Below are 24,990 nucleotides of genomic sequence, written 5' to 3'. Positions count from 1 at the left end.
TTGTACTGGGGCATGCATGAGGTTTGTGTTGAGGCCGCTAGTGAACGAGCTACTGTGTTGTACTGGGGCATGGATGAAGTCTTTGTGGAGGCCGCTAGAGTACCGGCTACTGTGTTGTACTGGGGCATGTATGAAGCATGTGTTGAGGCCGCTAGTGTACGGCTACTGTGTTGTACTGGGGCATGTATGAAGTCTGTGTGGAGGCCGCTAGTGTATGGCTACTGTGTTGTACTGGGGCATGGATGAAGTCTGTGTGGAGGCCGCTAGTGTATGGCTACTGTGTTGTACTGGGGCATGGATGAAGTCTGTGTGGAGGCCGCTAGTGTATGGCTACTGTGTTGTACTGGGGCATGGATGAAGTCTGTGTGGAGGCCGCTAGTGTACGGCTACTGTGTTGTACTGGGGCATGTATGAAGTCTGTGTGGAGGCCGCTAGTGTACGGCTACTGTGTTGTGCTGGACATGTATGAGGTCTGTGTGGAGGCCGCTAGTGTACGGCTTCTGTGTTGTACTGGGACATGTATGAGGTCTGTGTGGAGGCCGCTAGTGTACGGCTACTGTGTTGTACTGGGGCATGTATGAGGTCTGTGTGGAGGCCGATAGTGTACGGGCTACTGTGTTGTGCTGGGGTATTCATGAAGTCTGTGTGGAGGCCGCTAGTGTACGGGCTACTGTGTTGTACTGGGGCATGCATAGGGCCTCTGTGGAGGCCGCTAGTGTACGGCTACTGTGTTGTATGGGGACATGTATGAGGTCTGTGTGGAGGCCGATAGTGTACGGGCTACTGTGTTGTGCTGGGGTATTCATGAAGTCTGTGTGGAGGCCGCTAGTGTACGGGCTACTGTGTTGTGCTGGGGCATGCATGGGGCCTCTGTGGAGGCCACTAGTGTACCGGCTACTGTGTTGTACTGGGGCATGTATGAAGTCTGTGTGGAGGCCGCTCGTGTACGGCTACTGTGTTGTGCTGGACATGTATGAGGTCTGTGTGGAGGCCGCTAGTGTACGAGCTACTGTGTTGTACTGGGGCCTGTATGAGGTCTGTGTGGAGGCCGCTAGTGAACGGCTACTGTGTTGTACTGGGGCGTGTATGGGGTCTGTTGTACTGGGGCATGTATGAGGTCTGTGTGGAGGCCGCTAGTGTACGGCTACTGTGTTGTACTGGGGCATGTATGAAGTCTGTGTGGAGGCCGCTAGTGTATGGCTACTGTGTTTTACTGGAGCATGCATGAAGTCTGTGTGGAGGCCGCTAGTGTATGGCTACTGTGTTGTGCTGGACATGTATGAGGTCTGTGTGGAGGCCGCTAGTGTACGAGCTACTGTGTTGTACTGGGGCCTGTATGAGGTCTGTGTGGAGGCCGCTAGTGAACGGCTACTGTGTTGTACTGGGGCGTGTATGGGGTCTGTTGTACTGGGGCCTGTATGAGGTCTGTGTGGAGGCCGCTAGTGTACGGCTACTGTGTTGTACTGGGGCATGTATGAAGTCTGTGTGGAGGCCGCTAGTGTATGGCTACTGTGTTTTACTGGAGCATGCATGAAGTCTGTGTGGAGGCCGATAGTGTATGGCTACTGTGTTGTACTGGGGCATTCATGAAGTCTGTGTGGAGGCCGCTAATGTATGGCTACTGTGTTGTACTGGGGCATGCATGAAGCCTGTGTGGAGGCCGCTAGTGTATGGCTACTGTGTTGTACTCGGGCATGCATGAAGTCTGTGTGGAGGCCGCTAGTGTACGGCTACTGTGTTGTACTGGGGCATGCATGAAGTCTGTGTGAAGGCCGCTAGTGTACGGCTACTGTGTTGTGCTGGGGCATGCATGGGGCCTCTGTGGAGGCCGCTAGTGTACGGCTACTGTGTTGTACTGGGGCATGTATGAGGTCTGTGTGGAGGCCGCTAGTATACGGCTACTGTGTTGTACTGGGGCATGTATGAAGTCTGTGTGGAGGCCGCTAGTGTACGGCTACTGTGTTGTGCTGGACATGTATGAGGTCTGTGTGGAGGCCGCTAGTGTACGGCTACTGTGTTGTACTGGGGCATGCATGAAGTCTGTGTGGAGGCCGGCCGCTAGTGTAGGACTGACATGTATGTAGAGGCTACAGTGTGTGTTGCTGGGGCATGGCCTCTGTGGGAGGCCCTAGTGTACAGCTGTGCTGTACTGGCTTCTGTGTTGACATGTGTTGTGTACGGCTACTGTGTTGGCATGCATGAGTGGTACTCTGGACATGTGGAGGCCGCTAGTGTACGGCTACTGTGTTGTGCTGGGGGCATGTATGAGGTCTGTGTGGAGGCCGATAGTGTACTACTGTGTTGTGCTGGGGCATGAAGTCTGTGTGGAGGCCGCTGTGTACGGCTACTGTGTTGTACTGGGGCATGTATGAGGTCTGTGTGGAGGCCGCTAGTGTACAGGCTACTGTGTTGTATGAGGTCTGTGTGGAGGCCGCATGGGGGTCATGTATGATGGTCTGTGTGGAGGCCGCTAGTGTACGGCTACTGTGTTGTGTGCAGCTACTGCTGGACATGTATGAGGTCTGTGTGGAGGCCGCTAGTATACATGGCTACTGTGTTGTACTGGGGCATGTATGAGGTCTGTGTGGAGGCCGCTAGTGTACGGCTACTGTGTTGTACTGGGGCATGTATGAGGGCTACTGTGTTGTATGCTGTGTGAGGTCTGGAGGCCGCTGTGTGTACCGGGGCATGTAGTGTACTACTGTGTTGTACTGCGGCATGCATGAAGTCTACTGTGTTGTACTGGGGCATGCATGGGGGTCTGTGTGGAGGCCGCTAGTGTACGGCTACTGTGTTGTACTGGGGCATGCATGAAGTCTGTGTGGAGGCCGCTAGTGTACAGGCTACTGTGTTGTGCTGGGGCATGCATGGGGCGTCTGTGGAGGCCGCTAGTGTACGGCTACTGTGTTGTACTGGGGCATGTATGAGGTCTGTGTGGAGGCCGCTAGTGTACGGCTACTGTGTTGTACTAGGGCATGTATGAGGTCTGTGTGGAGGCCGCTAGTGTATGGCTACTGTGTTGTACTGGGGCATGTATGAGGTCTGTGTGGAGGCCGCTAGTGTATGGCTACTGTGTTGTACTGCGGCATGCATGAAGTCTGTGTGGAGGCCGCTAGTGTACGGGCTACTGTGTTGTACTGGGGCATGCATGGGGTCTGTGTGGAGGCCGCTAGTGTACGGCTACTGTGTTGTACTGGGGCATGTATGAAGCCTGTGTGGAGGCCGCTAGTGTACGGGCTACTGTGTTGTACTGGGGCATGCATGGGGTCTGTGTGGAGGCCGCTAGTGTATGGCTACTGTGTTGTACTGCGGCATGTATGAAGCCTGTGTGGAGCCTTTGTGTTGTACTGGGGCATGCATGGGGTCTGTGTGGAGGCCGCTTGTGTATGGCTACTGTGTTGTACTGCGGCATGCATGAAGTCTGTGTGGAGGCCGCTAGTGTACGGGCTACTGTGTTGTACTGGGGCATGCATGGGGTCTGTGTGGAGGCCGCTAGTGTACGGCTACTGTGTTGTACTGGGGCATGTATGAAGCCTGTGTGGAGGCCGCTAGTGTACGGGCTACTGTGTTGTACTGGGGCATGCATGGGGTCTGTGTGGAGGCCGCTAGTGTATGGCTACTGTGTTGTACTGGGGCATGCATGAAGTCTGTGTGGAGGCCGCTAGTGTACGGGCTACTGTGTTGTACTGGGGCATGTATGAAGTCTGTGTGGAGGCCGCTAGTGTACGGCTACTGTGTTGTACTGGGGCATGTATGAAGTCTGTGTGGAGGCCGCTAGTGTATGGCTACTGTGTTGTACTGCGGCATGCATGAAGTCTGTGTGGAGGCCGCTAGTGTACGGGCTACTGTGTTGTGCTGGGGCATGCATGGGGCCTCTGTGGAGGCCGCTAGTGTATGGCTACTGTGTTGTACTGGGGCATGTATGAGGTCTGTGTGGAGGCCGCTAGTGTATGGCTGCTGGGTTGTACTGGGGCATGCATGAGGTCTGTGCGTGGGCCGTTAGGAGGCTCCTTTGTTGTACATTGTCGTCGGTGGCTACAGTGACTGCATGTCCGGGATCAAATATCTTCCCTTCGAGGTGAACAAATCGAGATATGCACACCGAAGTTTGCCGATCCGTGCATAGACTGCCAGTGACAGTCAACAATATATAACAGCAACTCAATTTACTTCAGTATCTATTCCACTGATCTTTATGATCATCTATAAACGAACGATCAATAACGACTTATACTGACAACGCCGGACATCTCCCCGGTAACGTTGTGTGTGCGCCGTTTTGATGTCCTGCATGAAATAAACGTACTTCACCGCCGTACCACCAAGTCTGACTCGCTGAGGCAGTTTTCGACAATATTTCTCATGCAATGATAAAGTTAACTGCGTTTGTTGTGACCAAATATTAAACGATGCCACCATTGAACAGTTTGAGTCCAGGTACGTTATTGTCATCTCTGGTATTGAGAACTATTCTTTCCCGCGATGCAGATGGTTGTTGTATAACTGTCGCTGCAATCATGGAGTCATGTACCAAATGAAACTACATCCTTCGAGGTACAAAATACGGATAGAAACGATTAGCACTGACATTTTGTATGTTCAGTCGTACTCGTTGTCGCTTTGTTGTCTGTCATAAAAACTGTAAACAGCTGTCGTTTAATTTGCAGATTTGATTTCAGGATGAGATGTCACCCGATGTTATAGGGGCCACATGGCAGTCGGTGCTGTAGAGGAAGTTCTAACACGCATCTGTTGGGTTTTGTGCATTTGTACCTCAGTGATATATTTTTCCAACAAAACAATACTTTGAAAAGGAAAGAAAATATAACGTGCGATTTTCTGTGTGTCAAACTGAAAGCTATCATGCCATCAAGCTAACACCTAAAATACCTGCATATCTCAGACTGAACGTGACACAGTCTCTGTAGAGTACCTGACAACTAACGAGGTATATGGACCCAATCCAATTGAAGAGTAACTTTTGATGTCCACATGGCTTGTGAAGCAACATCGGGAGTGGTGCAGCAACTCGTTCGCATTCGGTTAGTTTGTTTAACGCCGCACTCAGCAATATTCCAGCTATATGGAAACGGTCTGTAGTCTGTAAATAATCTAGTCTGGCTCAGACAATCGAGTGATCAACATCATGAGCATCGATCTACGCAGTTTGAACACGATGCCATGTGCCCACCAATTCAGCAATAATTCGGGTATTTATTAAAGATATATGATAACTGTTTCCGTTATGATAAAGCACTATGCCTGTAGATAAGTGACAAATTTTTCTCGTGAGGGCGGCAATTGTCATAGAGTGATTCACTTCAACATCCCGGTCGGATAACATATTATTTATGTTATGAATAATAACCCCTGGACCACGTCATTACTGTATAGTGTTGAGTTACACGTGTTTTAATATCACGACATTTATGGCCTCAATCAACTATAGCCTGGAATGTGTCGCCAATCACGTCCTCGCGTCCAGGACGACAGGACAACGACACTGCCTGTCCTTCGTCCATCTGTCCGTCACTGTATGTATGTTTACATCGATCTGTACGAGAAGCTGTCAGTAGGATGCACCTGCATGTTGGAGTTGAGTTCACCGCTTGCCTTTTTGTATTAACTAACTGTATTTGATTATTTGCTAAGCAAGTTAAGGGACTTCGACCCACGACACATGTTGTGTGGGGGGCCGTTGTACAGCATCCACTCACTCCAGACACTAGTGGATGATTGTGGAGGACACCAGAAATGGGCTTTACACATTGTACCCATGTGGGGAATCGAACCCGGGTCTTAGCGTGACGAGCGGACGCTTTAACCACTAGGCTACCCCAGCATCCAAGCAGCAGCAGCAGCAGCAACAGCAGTAGAAGTTGATAAGATGTTAGTGCGTGTGCATGGGTGGGTCAGATATCGAGGGGGTTCCTCACAATCATAGAAAAGATCCATCTGGTATCTACGTGCATCTTGTGTCGTGCAGGCGTGTAGAGAAATACTGTCACGTGGAACCATATGTTGGTATAAGTGACGTTGTTTGCTGAAGTGGCATGTACAAGATACAATATTATCTAAGACGGGGTTAGGTTTAGGATGTCAGCTTCGTTTATATTCTTTCAATGCACCTCAGGGTGAAGAACACAAATGAATTTGCAGTTTTCAGTACGTACTCTTACTGATCTTCAACTGCATGCGCGCCGTTAGGTGTATAAGGAAGCCGTTTTATTAAAAAAAACATCGTACCTGATCTTTCTCTCTTCTTAAACTGGAAAAATATTAAACCCCAAGAGAATCAAAACCCACCTGGAAAAATTCATAAAACACGGTCATTTCCATTCCAAAATTACTTACTTTGATTGATTTGCAAAAAGAACATTTTTAAATATATTTTTTCGTCTGCTATCTCCTAATTAAACGCATCAATAATTCAGCCACCAGACACTTTGTTCAGATTGTGGTCCAATAATCTATCATCTAGTATGAATTAAACAGATGCAAAGGAGAACAATTATCAATACTTTACTTGTTGGCAACACTGGATGAAAGTGTAATCACGCTGCCGGTTACTGTGTTCCTGGTCGGGTGTGTTAGTCGTTCCTCATGCAAGAGGCAGAGAGGGTTTTGAAAAGGGGTAGGGTTCACATATTACCGAAGACATTTCTTAAATTTACTATCTAGAAAATGATTAACCCCGTATGTTAATATCTGTTTGGCTGCACTGTAAATACTCCGCTTGCAGTGGCTATATGATGATAGACTCTACGTTGATAGAGTGTCTGTCTACGTATGTGTCCTCTGGGGAAGTTATATTCATGACGAAAAGGGGTGTGCATTTAAAATATACGTTGTGCTATCAATGAGAAATTGCAACAACAACAAAATATATATATATATAAATAAATAAAAACAACACGATAAGCAAGTGAGTATGGTTTTACGCCGCAATATCACGGCGGGGACACCAGAAATAGGCTTCACACATTGTACCCATGTTGGAATCGAACCCGGGACTTCGGCGTGACGAGCGGACGCTTTAACCACTAGGCTACCCCACCGCCCCCGAAGACATGAAGTGACTCGGACGAAGGCACTGATAACAAGGTGTGAAAATGGTGGACAGGCACCCCTGCATCCGAGATATGACAATGCATGCTCTGAAGTCTTCCCCTAGCTAAGATACATAGCGTTCACTGACATGAACAGTGAACGCTATGTATCTTAGCTAGTCTTCCCCTCAACGTGATGTTCTGGTATGAGAAAACTAAAGATACGTCACCAGGAGTTATCTCCCCTGTCACTAGCGTGGATTTTATGGCACGTCACGGTATATTCTGTTTTTCTTGGCCTCTAGTTTAGCTAAGAATACAGTCAACGCTATGTGTATCTTAGATACCTCTGTTTGTGCTTGAATTCCACACAAACAAGTGTTTGCCACTAACATGGCAATGTCCCCCGCCGCTAAAGAAGAATGAAATATAACATATTTACTAGTTTTTATCTTTTGGTCATATAGAAGATTACCTTTTGTGTGATGTAGATTTTAGTCATGGTCACTTCTCAGAATCTTCTCCTAACTCAAGAATATAGTAGATTTGAATGTCTAGATGCAGATGCACATATCCACTGTCAGTAACAGGGTCAGTGTTTGCCATGACGCAGAAAACCGGCGTATCTGAGTTCCAAAAACATGCCCATGACTCCCTCTCATTACACCAGGGTACAACAGTGCATGAGATATCGTGTTAACAAGAATTTGAAAAGTGGTCACTGCGTCATGGTGACCTCGAAAAGAAGACCAAGGTCACCCAAATCGACTGGTGTGTGTGTAATTCTCCAATGTAGTCTGTCACCAAATTTGAAGACATTGGGTACAACAGTTCATGAAATATCTCGTTCACAGTTCCCGTTTAACGGCGTGATTGTGACATTGTTGCGCGTTCTTACTTACTTAAAAGATAGATCTATGGCTTTTCACACATGTCATCGTATCCTAATTGTATACTAATCGTTTACCTGGAAGATGGCTGAGAGCAGCATTAAACAACCTACATGAAACAAAAGTAGCATCCTTCTTTCATGATCATTGGCGGAATGGTTGAGAGAATGAGCTTGTTTCAGATTTATACAATGAGCCAGAGAAGCTACAAAAACCCAACACAACTTAAGAGGCATTTTAGACAAACAGTATGTTTATGAAATTAGTAGAGTTTTTTAATTGTTATTTTTCAAAACTGACTTTTAATATGTAGTATAAATAGACTCCCATATTCTGATGTATTTGCCTTTTCTGTTGTCTAATTATCTAAAAATGTCTGACAGTCAAATAATATTCAAATCTTGGTATGTAGCCAATTAGGTAATCCAAGTTCACAGAAGCAGCATATGAGTACTGCCAATGTAGAGCAAATCTCCTCACTATCAATACCTTCAGTGAGTGTACAGATAAAGGGAAGTAACTCTCCTTAGGTTAGTTTTGGGGGCTCCTCGATGTTCAGAGATGCTTACTGGTAATTGAAACAACAAGAGCCGGTAGTAGTAGTAGTAGTAGTAGTAGTAGTAGTAGTATCCAAATTGAGAACGATTGTGCCAACACTGTGGAACAGGCTCCATCAGCCCCAGCCATGGAGCCATGGAGGAGTCAGTCAGTAAATTATACATGACACTGGTAGTATCTTCTGTACTGTATTTATTCAGACCTTTCACTCATACATCCAGTATCAAAACAGAGATCAACAAAAGTATAAAAAACAATACAGGTTTAGTTGTCATAATATATTACATCTCACAGGAGTAGTCCCTGTCAGGGTGTCACACGACTGTACAAACAGAGACAGGGTCGTCACAAGTGTCACTCGTAATCAAGTCAGAGTTTTCAACGAATACACTCGCAATCATAGTGTACACCTGCAGTCATTAGGAATAATGATTCCGTAAAAGCTTTCTGAAACATAGAAAAGCAACACTAATTTAAATTACAGAATAAAAGTATTTTCTCGATATGGGCCAATGACTAGGTTTTTAACATCAGAGCAAATAATTTCAAGAAAATTCAATGTGACAGATTTGAAGTTTGCCATATCTTCCCATAAGAAAAATTGCATACTCATCTGCCTCAAATAAAGGGACATGGTGCCCTGGTACAGAGTAATCTTAACGCTAAGGTGATTGTAACTCCCTTACCTTATCAGCCTTGCGAAAGTGCTAAGGTGGCTTGTATAATAAGGTGATTGTAACTCCCATACCCTATCAGGCTTACAGCGGCTTTGCTGTACAGAGTCAGATTAACATACAGGTAGCATGGAATGGTTTTGCTTACATCTAATTGTCTACAGGCACAGTGAATTGTGCTCCTTGGAACACCTGATGTTCTTACAGTCGTGTGACAACATGACAACGGACAATGCCTCGTCTTGCTCTCACTGACAACACACACATCAAGAAATCGTTTACAATTTCCAAAGTTAAATTCTGATGTAAATACATGTCTATTTACAATATGATCTGATCATTTTATATAAAATAGTTTACAATAAAAATACAAACCGAGTAACAATTATTACAAGAGTGCTGAAGATGATCATGATTCAGGTCCTGGGTAACATCTGGGATAAAACCAACACATGGTGTACGTAAGCCACGCTGACCAGGCTGATGGTGACACGTGACAGTATATCCCTGGCACTGCTGCACTGATTGTCTAAGAGCATGACATGTAAGCAAATGGAAGTAATGCTCAATACATCTAAAACTAATTTTTGCAAAATTGTAAATGTCAGAAAAATAAATACAAATTTCAAATTATTTCCTACATATAAAGCAGTGTATCAACTTACTGTGTATGAATTAAGCACCATAGTTAAGTACAATAATCAGTACATTCAAAGCATACCATAAATTATTGTACAAAGCATTGTTTAAAAATAAACATTAATAGTTAAAAAACTCTCAATAAAAAGTGCTCTACCATCTAACATCATACTATTAAAATTCCTCCCCTTACTGTATCAATGTAAACATCAAAATGAAATCTTATGCATACAATACTGTACTTCATAATAAAATCAACATAGTTATTAAAACTAAAACCAAAATTTACATTAAAATCTGAAGAACAAGATTTAATCTAAAATGTAAAATAAAGTCTTAATATAATGATTGAAAAATATTAAGCATGTAGTTGAAGATGATGATAATGAACTTAACTATATTGGAACTTATTTAAATGTTGATTAGCATTACAGTACATGGCCAGGCATATTGTCCAACCCAAAGTTGTAACTGAACATTTGTAAAAACAATGAGTTTGACAGCTATCCAGGGAGAAGCATAGCGACGCTCTGAAACATAACCTGACTTGATGACTTCCTTTCATTGCTCCATGAGACCTGAAGAGGATACATAACTGTATCCCAGTTTCCTGATGTACCTGATGCACATGGCCTACCTGACGTACCCCTTGTACCGGGTGTTTATGATGTACCTGATGTGCTTTGTGTACCTGGTTTACGATGATCAACAATAGGTGAAATATGCTGACTTGAGAAATATTCTCAGTATATGTTAATACTTACAGTAACCATAGTTACTATAACAACAAATTTACACATTCAAACAAAATATACAACTGACTATTAAAATGTACAAATATATTAGGGATATCAATCATACTGTATGAAGTCCAAATAGAAACAATCTAAATTAGTATATTTCGTAGACAAATCCTGACAGTAGAATTTCTCTCATCTATGAGCAGTAATAATACATATTATCTAACAGATATTCTTATATAATTATATTCCACTAAGTAAATGTCTTGAAGACAGATTTACAGTTGCATTGTGATGTAAAACAATTATTTGTAAATGTTAACATCTTCAGAAAAAAACCCAACAGTATTATTATTTACAGACATTAAGGCAAATATGTTCATACATTTAAAACCGGTGAGCAAAAGATGTAACATATTCCACAGTTCCACTTCTGATTTCAAATATTCTGTTTATACTTTATTTTGATTTCATATCCCTAGAGTACCAGTCTAATGGCCTGAAGTTCCTGATAATTCCAAACATCATATATACATACCTCATGGCAAAATGTAAATATACACAATTTCTATTGTCATATGAGGAATATATTACTTTGTGTCATGATAATATTAAGAATAGTTTTTATGTAGTCTTTCAGCGTAACGTCTGGGTATTGAGAAAGGGAGGTAAGCAACAGAAAAGTGCCGCTTTTGACATGTAAGAGTTACTTCCCCTTCAACACTCCTCATCCCCAGGCAGCTGTTCCCACAGAATACTGGAAGAAAGTGGTAACCTTGTGGAACACACGACTTCAGGGTAATACTGTCATCATAAATCTCTCTGATGGAAATAAATTATGGCAAAAACACACAGTGTAGCACTTATATCTTCAGGTGACGTCTTCACCAGGATTGGTATATTGTTTACAATATATAATTGCACCAATGATTATCTGACTTTGGTATGGTTTTTGAGGAAGATATTTTTATAAAAATCTTAATTTCCTCTGTCAGCTCCTTTCAAACTCCTCCATGTCCACACATATCCATTCTTCCCATGACACATATAACATGTAGGAGTAGTCTCCCTTTATCAACTGCATTCAGAGTTATGTCCCTTTGTTGTAAAAGGGACTTTGCATCCACGCCTTTGTTGTGACTCAGGAGTGGGTTGTTTCCCTTTGGTGTGAGCGCTGTCTGCTGTATCATGATTTTGTTGAGTCCTTGATGTACTCAGAGTTGTCGGTATTACTTGTGCTACAGTTTTCATTGCTGTTGGCGATACCACTGTCATTGTCTTTGCCACTGATTCCGTTTTCATCACTGGTTTTACTACAGTCACTGCGGTTGCTGTGTGTGCTACTGATATCACTAGCAGCGGCGTTACTCTCTGACATGTCACCACTTCCACTGTTGCTGCTGATGTTGCTGACGTTACTGACACTGGATTGAGAAGAGGGACGTTGGGAGTCGTCAGGGAGTTCCAGCTTCACCATCTTCTCCAGGACATTGATCCACCTGTGAAAGAAAGGATGACATTATGGAAATAGAGAGAGAGTTTTAGTTTTACACTGCTTTTAGCAATATTCCAGTAATATCACGGCACCGGACACCAGAAATGGGCTTCACAAATTGTACCCATGTAGGGAATCGGTCTTCAGCGTGACAAGCGAACTCTAACCAGTAGGCTTCCCCACCACCCCTTATGGCAATAGTGGCAGCAGAGTTTGGAAAATCAAACATTTTATGGAAAATCAAACATTTTATGGAAAATCAAACATTTGCATTCAAAATCTCCTTGCCTTACAAAAAGCATATATATTTAGCAGATCTGCTGTGAGAATTTAGATATTATAGTCACCAGTTCAGAACTTTCTTGTGGGTGGGGGAAGGGGGAATTTCTGTTAAGACAGTGTTCTGACATTAAACACCAGCTGAAAGACTCTACAATATATGCTATCTACATAACCATAACATTCTACTCTGACAAATAATGAACACTAACAACTCTGATTGAGGCAACCATAAACCGAGCATGACATGCAGACTGCTGTGAAGATGAACTGGCTACATTGCCACCTGATACAGGACAAGTTGAACCAGTTGACTTACTTCCTCAAGTGTTTCTCATGGTCAGTTTGGAAAAAGTAGATTTTCTTGTGCTTATGATGAACTTTGAACGTGTTCGGTCTGTCAATGTTGTCCCCTGCCGACACAGGTTCTGCAATGTACCCTGGGAGTGGCATGGACGTCAGCGCCGAAACGTCCTGCAATCAAGGAATGATCAAACTTTATTGAAAGGTTACAGTTGTTGTTTTTGTAACATTATTGTAAATACCTCTCACTACATTGACACAAACTGAGTTTATTACTCGGAACAAATGACTGCAATAATTGCATACCTGGTGTGCCCTGAATGCATACATGACGAAGTCGTCATGGACGGCAAACCACCTCTTCCCCCATGACTTCCCCTTGTCTGAGCTCATGTACAGGTAGCCAGACAAAACAGCTGGGTCACTGGCCTTCACCTGCAAAACAACAGAAAGGTAAAGGTCAAATAGGAAGTATTAACCAGGGGAGATAAATCAGGAACGTCAACCCCAGGCATACAGGTATCTTGGCCATATCTGACCAGTGCTTGTTACAGTGCTTTCCTGAAACAGATCTGTATAAATCATCCCAGTGGCTTCTACCATTAGGGAGGCCACTCACTGCTAGTCAGGGCAGAGATGGTGACGGAAAGACTATCTGTAAAGTTATAGTAAGTGTACAGTAAGTTACATTGGGGTTATAAGTGAATTAACAACATACCACAAACTATTTGTAAAATCTGTGGCCTCAGTAAATATCATATCCTTGTTTCATGTACACATTCCAAAACCATCCATGACAACTGATACAATTAAGAGATAAGAGAATCTATTTCCCTGACGACCTAGTGATGGTAATGAGTCTCACTATGAAACCATAAGTGACCACTTCCTGTTGTTGAGGCTCTGTTTCCTGTGTGACGTGTATATAAGGACAGTCAGCCACACAGAGCTGGGACCAGGCTGCAGCTGCCAGACCTGGATCACTGTGTCACAGGGCTGGGACCAGGCTGCAGCTGCCAGACCTGGATCACTGTGTCACAGAGCTGGGACCAGGCTGTAGCTGCCAGACCTGGATCACTGTGTCACAGAGCTGGGACCAGGCTGTAGCTGCCAGACCTGGATCACTGTGTCACAGAGCTGGGACCAGGCTGTAGCTGCCAGACCTGGATCACTGTGTCACAGGGCTGGGACCAGGCTGCAGCTGCCAGACCTGGATCACTGTGTCACAGGGCTGGGACCAGGCTGCAGCTGCCAGACCTGGATCACTGTGTCACAGGGCTGGGACCAGGCTGTAGCTGCCAGACCTGGATCACTGTGTCACAGGGCTGGGACCAGGCTGCAGCTGCCAGACCTGGATCACTGTGTCACAGGGCTGGGACCAGGCTGCAGCTGCCAGACCTGGATCACTGTGTCACAGAGCTGGGACCAGGCTGTAGCTGCCAGACCTGGATCACTGTGTCACAGGGCTGGGACCAGGCTGTAGCTGCCAGACCTGGATCACTGTGTCACAGAGCTGGGACCAGGCTGTAGCTGCCAGACCTGGATCACTGTGTCACAGGGCTGGGACCAGGCTGTAGCTGCCAGACCTGGATCACTGTGTCACAGAGCTGGGACCAGGCTGTAGCTGCACTGTGTCACAGACCTGGATCACTGTGTCAGCTGCCAGGGATCTGGGGGACCAGGCTGCAGCTGCCAGACCTGGATCACTGTGTCACAGGGCTGGGACCAGGCTGTAGCTGCCAGACCTGGATCACTGTGTCACAGAGCTGGGACCAGGCTGTAGCTGCCAGACCTGGATCACTGTGTCACAGAGCTGGGACCAGGCTGTAGCTGCCAGACCTGGATCACTGTGTCACAGGGCTGGGAAGGATGCTTCAAGTGCTCATACTTCTATATAACATTGTTTGATCCTATTGTTTTGTGTTGATTTGTTAACTTGTGAGATTGTTTTGGTGAGATTGAGAATGTGTTGATTTACTATTGTGGTTACTCGAGAGTTACTTTCGTAACGATAGAAGGAAAGTAAGTGTGGTGAAACAGATTCATCAGGAACAGACATGGAGGATGGAGAAGGCGAGAGGGCGAGCCTGGGAGTATAGGCTTGCATTAGGTAATGAGGTCGGGGATGGCACAGGATCGAGAAGGTTTACATATGGGAATAGGGGTGGAAGGCAAAGACCAGGAGTTTTAGGTTTGGGACGAGAGGGTTCAGTGGAGCTAGAAGTGTAGTGAGGGTAGAGTTAAGGACAGTGAGAGTGACGGGGCCTGTTGGTGTGGGGGTGGGCTATGTAGAAGGGCGGGAATATGGTTAGAGGTGGGGCTATGCACACTGAGAGTGACAGTGTTAGGGGGTGGGGCTATGTAGAGTAGGAGGGGACATGGTTAGGGGTGGGGCTAAGTATAGTGTTAGTGACAGGGCTAAGGCTATGTTAAGTGGGAGGGGACATGGTTAGGGGTGGGGCTAAGTATAGTGTTAGTGACAGGGCTAAGGCTATGTTAAGTGGGAGGGGACATGGTTAGGGGTGGGGCTAAATATAGTGTTATTGACAGGGCTAGGGCTATGTGAAGTGGGAAGGGACATGGCTAGGGGTGGGGCTAAGTATGAGTGACACGGGAAGTGTAGGATCAAAGTGTTGTGTAAATGGAAAGTGGTCCAGGTAGATGAACATCTAGAGCCGCCAATACGAGAGAAATAGTTCATAGCAGGTTTGTCTGATCGTGACAAGAACACAAAACAACACAACACAACACAACACTTCTAGCACCTGTAAGTCCTCATCACCATACTGAAAACAACTCCTCCTGTAAATACTGATGAGTTTTCTCCATTTGTAAACCCAAGTCCTTCCCACACATCAATACACCATTACATCTCTCTGCGCTATAACACTCAGGCCACAACAAACTGACTTTCTGTTTACATCCTTGTGCCCAAAACAGGAACAGTATCTATGGTTCACTATCTCCATGTCTAAAGCTACTTGTAAGCACTAAACTTATATACTTTTCTGAAAAACAATCAGAAAAAGACACTTAAATTTAGATATCTGTTTAATTGATAGTGTGCCTTGTGAACAGCTTTTTTCATTGTTCAAAAAAAAGTGTAAAATAGCCGAACCTAGTTGGACAAATGCTCCAGATGTAAAACATCTGTGAAACAAATGACCGTTGTGACCTGGAGCTCTGCTTCATCACATCATATACACAGTACAACTTCATCCTTGTTTCCCGTAGCAACATGATATCAAAGAGGAAGTGTCCATGTGATTACTGAAATATTTAGCATTAAACCCCACTTAACCCACTTTACATGTGATAATAATCCACATCCAGTACAGCTGTCCAATCACAGAGAGTACATGGACAGCCTTGATCAGCACACCGCCAAATGATAGCTTTGTTAAACCGCAGACAAAATCACATGACAACCAAAATGTATTCACTATCAAGAGGTCTGTATAATTTCCCTTGGCAAATGTTAATATGATAATGAAAGTAGGAATATTAATGTTACAAATCATTCATCTAAAATATAAGGTTTATCTTTCATGGAGCCATGGCTAGTTTGTCTCACAGTCCCTAAACTATGATATTTTCCCTTGCTGCAATGTAATGCCCTTAATGATGCAAGTCTAGATTTCCCATCCCATCTCACTTAGGCTTCTTTTCAATCTAAATGGGAATATTTGTTAATATCAAAATTACATATACTCAGATTCTAAGCCTTAGCTTAAGCATGGCTAGAGATATATTTGGATCATCACCTTGGCCTTACAATAAGTAAACTTCTAAATGCCAGTCAAAGACTTAGCAAGTTTTAGGCAAATTAGGAAAGTAAAGTAAGTTCCCAATAATAACAGCGACATTAATTTCTTTTGATCAGAACAGTACAGAAAAATACTATGAACTAAGCAGTAGAGGGCTTGTGATGAGCAACATATATTTGGTGTGGCCTGACATTTGAGTTCACTACTGTCAGGGGTGGAAATAACTTTAAAATTGCTAGTGTACTCTGGTACAGTGCCACATGTAAAATCACTTGCCCTGATAATTTTTCCACTGAACCGTCCGTTTCTTGTTGATTTTTTAAATAAACAACATAATTAACATTGGAAAGTCAACTTGACACCGGTACAGTGTGATATACAAATTTGCTTGCCCGACAGAAAACAAAAACAGGACTCGGATGTCGGGCAATGGGTTATTTCCACCCCTGACTGTATGCTATAGTTTGTTTCATGCATGAAACCACCACAAAGCAGAGAAAAACACAGAAACAAAGTTTTATTGTAGGATCATGAAATGAGGTATAAAACAAAGGTTATGAAAAGAGGACAAAAAAGGACAAGAATCAGACACTTGATCTTTGCTGTGAAGACACTGATGCACACGAACAGGCAACTGCTGTACAACATCTCTGTACGCCGACATTCCTCAACAAACAGTCCTCAGGCTTACTTGGCAGAAACAAACATTTAGTAGTTCTCGAAAGTTTCTATTTAATGAAGAGCTTCATTTTGATAAGATTTATTGACATTTGAATTAATCAGTTTATTTTTATCCCAAGGTCTATTTCCACCCTGCTGAATACAGAAAAAGTCGCATTTGAAGTGTAGATCCCATCTGAGTGAAACCCCTAGTTTATCAAGGGTAGATTCCGTCAGTGTGCTGCTACACGTTTGAGCAAGAAGCACTGTGGATATTGAAGAATTTGACGCACATTCTATATTAACTAAGAACCACGATAATAACAATTCCTACATGCATTCCAATGTGTGACAATATATGACAATGAGTGACAATGTATGCTAGTCAATATGGACGTGCGAGTACCTACATGCATGATTTCAGTGCTTTACAAGTAACGTATCACTTGGTATATCAAAGTGTATGGAAATGACTATATAGGTTTGTTTCATGAGCATGCAAACACATTCACAAATTTATAAAGGTATAAAAATATATTTATATTTTTTTTAATATTGAAACTGTATTGCATTTTATTATATGTATGGCAACAACTTCAACAGGAACTGTTACATGAAGACATGTAATTCCCATATACAGGATGCTTGTATTTATTTGCCTGATAAAGTTGTAGAATTATCAAAAAGATTTAGGTGTCTTGTTTCAATCCTCCCCACTGTAATGTGGATACCATTTAATTCTCCTCCCCCAAACAAGTCACCTTCAGGTGCAGAGTGAGAACTAGGTATATCGGTGATGACATCAAGGGGATGTTTACTGCAGAAGGAGGATGAACAGTGCGTCACAGGTCATGCATGATGATACAGGGAGATATCTCAGGTAGAAGCAGTGTGACACTGGCCGTCACTGTCAGTGTTACAAGTATCACACATCTAACAAGTGTCACTCTCACAGACTTCAACAATACAAAGAAGACACTTGTACACTTCAGCCATTTATACAAGGAAAACGTAGGACCGAGAAGAAACAGGGCTTGTACCAGAGACACTAACCTGTTAAGATGACTCACAAAGATAGATGAAAAGGTTCTTATGAGATCTGTGAGATCTTCAATCTCGCGTATCAGGCGACCCCCTTTCTCAGACCCTTCATTTCAGGTAGGAAAAACTTGGTGATATATGGTACATCACAAAATATACAAATCTGAACTTCCCTTGAATTAGTTCAATCTACAAAAAACATCAGTACATAAGTCTATCCTACTCGATCCTTTGCCTTTTCATCTTTATATCGCTGGTGCCGTATCTTATGTACGACCTGAACCTTTGCATGTCTAGTGATACTGTCTATTACTGGACATGATCGGATTGTTCTTGTCTATATCAGCTAACTACATGATGGGTGGAGTGATAGAACATATCACGTGACATTGTCTTGAGGAATGCTAACCTGTAGAACCCCCTTCCGCCGTGGTGACCCCTCTTCGCTGTCGGGTGATGACGCGGTGCCAGACTTTCTATGAACGATCACATCATAGCATTTGTCGCACACTCGCTCAATTTTGTTTTGCATATACGCGAGGGGCGCCTTTCTACAGCACTTGCCACATACAACCTACAAAACAGGAAAATATGGTGTTATGATTAGTATGACATTAAAGTAAATTCAAGTGAGTGAGAGAGTAAGTATATATTTGCTTAACATGACAGTCAGCAATATTCCAGTTATGTCCCGGCAGTGGGTATCACACTATCAACCAGGCATGATGCTACACACTTACATGGCCAGCCTTGCATGGCCACTGTCTACACAGCCACCCTAGAGCTATGATGATTATAAGCTTATATTTAAGTATGGGAGTTACCATCATCTTAATGCTAAGTGCTTTATGGAACATAAGTCACCGAGTTCTATTTCATCAACTCTGATGCCTGACTTTTTTACACTGGGCCTTTCCTAAGAATCCATGAGAGAAGTAAACCAATGTGAATACAGAAATCAATAAAAAAAAATATTTCCTTGTATACATTATCATATGATGAAAAGATACAATTATGTGCACAGATAATTTATCAATTATCATATTTCTCAATATTGCAGACAAACGGGTCCAGGTAGACATGTCAGAGATTATAAACATTGTAAACTAACCCATCCACACGCCCGGCAATGATGTCTCCGTCGGAAGGCTGAGAATCCAGACTCACATCTCATACACATGGTGGCAGCATCGTCCGGGATCCAGCACGGCTCTCGGCGACCCAGGATGCTGTCTGGAAGCTGGACACAGATTCAACATGCATAAGTAAACATACAAACCAACACATGTCAATGTCGGATTACAGTAAGTAGGAATACAGTCTTAACCTGCTTTCATTTAGCAAGAACAGTAATATACTACACAAATAGTATATCAGTTTGTTAGCATCAAACCCTCGTGATATGTACAGCAAACTGCCACACTGAACTAATCCTGCCAGTACAGAACGTAATACATGTACATCTAATGTAACAAAGCTATCATAGTTACTTACCACACTTCAGTTAGATCAGTCATAAATCTGGGTTTGTTACTGATTGTGTTTTGAAATTCTACTTATAAAATAAACATTACCATGGTTTCCTGAAATGATTCCAGAGTGTCATCAGGCTTGGTAACTCTTAACTTCTTCTTGAGGAAAAAATCACCAACAACCTTTGCAATTGTCTGCAACATAACATTTACAACATTCAATGTTTTACCTCAGAGTATTTTTAAAAGCTGTACAAAGTAAAACGGGATACATGTGTATAATATACACAAGAGGACTTGAACATTACAGGACTTTGATATGGATTGTTTTCCTCTCATGACAGAGGTGTTGTTATGACAACCAAAGCACATTTACAACCCTTTAGAGATAGGTATCGATGAAAGGACTGAGAGGAAACAGTAAATGGAAACTCACATCATTCCAGGTGGGCCCATCTCCAACAGTTCTGCAACAATATGTACTGATATGTAAGACATGTCCAATATGTGAATGTTATTGTGAAAATACAACATGTTGCCTACAGACAAGACAAGATACAATTTGTTGCCTACAGATGATGTTAAGATACAATATGTTGCCTACAGACAAGACAAGATACAATTTGTTGCCTACAGATGATGTTAAGATACAGTATGTTGCCTACAGACAAGACAAGATACAATTTGTTGCCTACAGATGATGTTAAGATACAATATGTTGCCTACAGACAAGACAAGATACAGTTTGTTGCCTACAGATGATGTTAAGATACAATATGTTGCCTACAGATGATGTTAAGATACAGTATGTTGCCTACAGATGATGTTAAGATACAGTATGTTGCCTACAGATATTAAGATACAGTATGTTGCCTACAGATGATGTTAAGATACAGTTTGCTGCCAACAGATGATGTTAAGATACAGTATGTTGCCTACAGATATTAAGATACAGTATGTTGCCTACAGATAATGTTAAGATACAGTCTGCTGCCTACAGATGATGTTAAGATACAGTATGTTGACTACAGATGATGTTAAGATACAGTATGTTGCCTACAGACAAGACAAGATACAGTTTGCTGCCTACAGATGATGTTAAGATACAGTATGTTGCCTACAGACAAGACAAGATACAGTATGTTGCCTACAGATGATGTTAAGATACAGTATGTTGCCTACAGATGATGTTAAGATACAGTATGTTGCCTACAGACAAGACAAGATACAGTATGTTGCCTACACATGATGTTAAGATACAGTATGTTGCCTACAGATGATGTTAAGATACAGTATGTTGCCTACAGACAAGACAAGATACAGTATGTTGCCTACACATGATGTTAAGATACAGTATGTTGCCTACAGATGATGTTAAGATACAGTATGTTGCCTACAGACAAGACAAGATACAGTATGTTGCCTACAGATGATGTTAAGATACAGTATGTTGCCTACAGATGATGTTAAGATACAGTATGTTGCCAACAGATGATGTTAAGATACAGTATGTTGCCTACAGACAAGACAAGATACAGTATGTTGCCTACAGATGATGTTAAGATACAGTATGTTGCCTACAGACAAGACAAGATACAGTATGTTGCCTACACATGATGTTAAGATACAGTATGTTGCCTACAGATGATGTTAAGATACAGTATGTTGCCTACAGACAAGACAAGATACAGTATGTTGCCTACAGATGATGTTAAGATACAGTATGTTGCCTACAGATGATGTTAAGATACAGTATGTTGCCAACAGATGATGTTAAGATACAGTATGTTGCCTACAGACAAGACAAGATACAGTATGTTGCCTACAGATGATGTTAAGATACAGTTTGCTGCCTACAGATGATGTTAAGATACAGTATGTTGCCTACAGATGATGTTAAGATACAGTATGTTGCCTACAGATGATGTTAAGATACAGTATGTTGCCAACAGATGATGTTAAGATACAGTATGTTGCCTACAGACAACACTAGGATATGTTACTCACTCGTGGTCCAGCAGCTCTATCGTCTTCTGTCTGCTCATCACACAGAAGGTGTCGGCGATGCTGAGGTTGTTTCCATCGTTCACCTGGCAACACAATCATCTGGGAGTGTCACAAACTGCCATATGTATGGGCCAGAATATCATCAGGTGTGGGCCACAAACGGTAAGAAAACAACTGAACGGAAAGTACTTATTTTGTGTTTATTGTTAACTATACAATAGGGTACGGTTGGGTAGAGAAATCTTCAGCAGGTTCATCACATTATTGCTGCGAGGCCTGTAGACAAAACATGTGCCCCACATGTAGTTTCTAACAAGACGATTACCTTAGAAAATGTTATTGTTCAATTCACATACATGAGACGGGATTAAGTTCATACCACATATTGGCAAAACATGGAGAATCATCATTTGGACCTTAGCTATAATTGTGTCAAAAGAACTATAGTCTGTTTGGCTCAAAAGCGGACCAATGAATTGCAATCTAACTCGAAAACTAATAAAAATATAATACTTAATGAAACGCTGATCATAATCAAAACATCAGACCAACTCCGTGAGTTTTTTCCAGAAGTTATGTCCTAATAATAAAAGTTGTTAAACAAACTATTATTAAAATATTTACACAGTTCACTATTTGTTAGGGGCGGTGGGGTAGCCCAGTGGTTAAAGCGTTCGCTAGTCACGCCGAAGACCTGAGTTCGATTCCCCACATGGGTACAATGTGTTAAGCCCATTTCTGTTGTTCCCTTCCGTGATATTGCTGGAATATTGCTAAAAGCGGCGTAAAACCAAACTCACTCACTCACTATTTGTTACGAGGGAGGAGTGCAAGGAGATGAACAGCCAGGTGTGCGAGAAAGGATGGAGACAGCACAGCACAGGTAAATGACTCAATCACTTTGTCGGCACTTGTGCTGGTGCTTCTCGTACACCTGGCTGTTACTCTCTTTGCACTTCTCCCTCGTAACAAATAGTGAACTGTGTCAAAATTTTAATGATAGTTTGTTAAACAACTTCTTTATTATCAGGACATAAAGTCTGCAAAAATCTCACAGAGTTGGTCTGATGTTTTGATTATGATCAGCGTTTCATTAAGTATATTTTTTTTAGTTTTCGAGTTAGATTGCAATTCATCGGTCCGCTTTTGAGCCAAACGGACTATAATCATGAAGACACTGACATAAATAAACTTTTTTGAGTACAAAACATAGATAGTTTAAATGAACAGATTTGATGATTTAAGAATTCTGCCTTCCCATGCATGTTAAACTGACTGTCTGTCTGTAACTGACCTGCATCCCGTCCACATCAAGTTGTGCACGGACACGGAATGTACCAAGTAGAGGCTCGCTACATATCAACATCATGTCATTGAACTGAAACAGAGGGTCACATGACAGGAACACAATACTCTCATCCCAAAACTTAGTCTTAGAAGTTAAATTTCTTCTTGATTGTGAGAAACAAGAAACCTTTTCAATAAACTGAAATAATAACTTTAATAATAGTTCCATATATGGCTAAAACAAATAACTATTTGGAGTTTAGTTGCAGGAATGAAGATCTCATCATTAATTTATTCTGACATTTGGGTAACATATTATTCACAATGATTCATAAAAAAGTGTAACTTACCAAAAATATATATCTTAATTGTTTCTCTCCACTCCGAGCCGAGATCTTGGTGACAGATCCCTCCCTGATCAACTCGCGAGTCGGACTTATGAAGTCCACGTTGATTCCACGAAGTGACTGATGGATCTCCAGCAACTTCCGGAACTTCTCCTGGAACAAGATTGATACCATGTTGGGGGGACTAAAATCTGTGACCAAATATAGCACTGTCTGTAACAAGAGACTTCAATGGTTACAGTTTTCTGAAAATACATGATGTGAGGCAGAAAAAAATGACTTACTTTGGTAATTAAAGCATTAACGACACCATCAACTTACGATTTTCTTCATGGCTTCATTGGAATGTTTGGCAGCAGTAGTGACAAGATTGAGGGCAGCTGGGGAATGGAATAACACACAGATTTACTTCTTTGAGTGGAATTTTTAGAAGTTGTAGAGTCAGATGAGGACAAACTTAATGGATGAACAACTTCTTTATCCAGGTGGCGAGACATTTCGACACAGATTCTTGTATCGAATACCTGCTTGACAATGATACAATAATCTGTATCAAAACGTCGCACCACCTGAATAAAGAAGTTGTTTATCCATAAAGCTTGTCCTTATCTGAAACAGCTATAGTCATCAGTACTGTCAGGCGCCAACAGTCACAGCCCTGAAACAGCTATAGTCATCAGTACTGTCAGGCGCCAACAGTCACAGCCCTGAAACAGCTATAGTCATCAGTACTGTCAGGCACCAACAGTCACAGCCCTGAAACGGCTATAGTCATCAGTACTGTCAGGCCCCAACAGTCACAACCCTGAAACAGCTATAGTCATCAGTACTGTCAGGCGCTAACAGTCACAGCCCTGAAACAGCTATAGTCATCAGTACTGTCAGGCCCCAACAGTCACAGCCCTGAAACAGCTATAGTCATCAGTACTGTCAGGCCCCAACAGTCACAACCCTGAAACAGCTATAGTCATCAGTACTGTCAGGCCCCAACAGTCACAACCCTGAAACAGCTATAGTCATCAGTACTGTCAGGCCCCAACAGTCACAACCCTGAAACAGCTATAGTCATCAGTACTGTCAGGCCCCAACAGTCACAACCCTGAAACAGCTATAGTCATCAGTACTGTCAGGGCCCAACAGTCACAACCCTGAAACAGCTATAGTCATCAGTACTGTCAGGGCCCAACAGTCACAACCCTGAAACAGCTATAGTCATCAGTACTGTCAGGCGCCAACAGTCACAGCCCCAAAACAGCTATAGTCATCAGTACTGTCAGGCGCCAACAGTCACAGCCCTGAAACAGCTATAGTCATCAGTACTGTCAGGCGCCAACAGTCACAGCCCTGAAACAGCTATAGTCATCAGTACTGTCAGGCCCCAACAGTCACAACCCTGAAACAGCTATAGTCATCAGTACTGTCAGGCCCCAACAGTCACAGCCCTGAAACAGCTATAGTCATCAGTACTGTCAGGCCCCAACAGTCACAACCCTGAAACAGCTATAGTCATCAGTACTGTCAGGCGCCAACAGTCATAACCCCACAAATGCACTAGGATCTTGTATCTATTATGATTAGTTTTTTCATCTCCAATGTTAATTTCATTAATACAAAACACTGTACACCAAGACATCATCACTACATCTCACCTTGAGCATCATGATGGTCGGAGGATTCCGATGGCAACTTCTTGATGTAGTCTGTAAACATAGTGGTTCACGTCAAGAGTGCATGGCAGAACATTGTCATAGGTTAATAAAGTTTCTGCATCACTGAACTGAA

General features: G+C 42.8%; 1 protein-coding gene across 7 annotated transcripts in view; it reads right to left on the bottom strand.

Annotated features, from left to right (window-relative positions):
• Window positions 1-8,672: 8,672 nt before the first annotated feature.
• Window positions 8,673-24,990, bottom strand: part of LOC124271166 (FYVE, RhoGEF and PH domain-containing protein 1-like) — a 126,985-nt gene continuing 110,667 nt past the window's right edge. For all 7 annotated transcript variants that reach the window (XM_046706244.1, XM_046706243.1, XM_046706245.1 and 4 more), the window contains 12 exons: window positions 24,858-24,908; window positions 23,530-23,588; window positions 23,212-23,361; window positions 22,869-22,952; window positions 21,575-21,657; window positions 20,004-20,034; window positions 19,670-19,762; window positions 19,207-19,335; window positions 18,505-18,669; window positions 12,934-13,062; window positions 12,644-12,798; window positions 8,673-12,049 (listed from right to left, as the gene is read on the bottom strand). In XM_046706244.1, coding sequence (XP_046562200.1) covers window positions 11,737-12,049; window positions 12,644-12,798; window positions 12,934-13,062; window positions 18,505-18,669; window positions 19,207-19,335; window positions 19,670-19,762; window positions 20,004-20,034; window positions 21,575-21,657; window positions 22,869-22,952; window positions 23,212-23,361; window positions 23,530-23,588; window positions 24,858-24,908 — 1,442 coding nt within the window. In that variant the 3' untranslated portion in view covers window positions 8,673-11,736. The remainder of the gene's footprint in view (window positions 12,050-12,643; window positions 12,799-12,933; window positions 13,063-18,504; window positions 18,670-19,206; window positions 19,336-19,669; window positions 19,763-20,003; window positions 20,035-21,574; window positions 21,658-22,868; window positions 22,953-23,211; window positions 23,362-23,529; window positions 23,589-24,857; window positions 24,909-24,990) is intronic.

Source organism: Haliotis rubra, unplaced genomic scaffold (genome assembly GCF_003918875.1).
Source record: "Haliotis rubra isolate DU_JTF1 unplaced genomic scaffold, ASM391887v1 Scf158, whole genome shotgun sequence".
Classification (NCBI taxonomy): Eukaryota; Metazoa; Mollusca; class Gastropoda; order Lepetellida; family Haliotidae; genus Haliotis; species Haliotis rubra.
The sequence above is the reverse complement of the archived record's forward strand: the minus strand, read 5'-3'. Positions and strand labels throughout refer to the sequence as shown.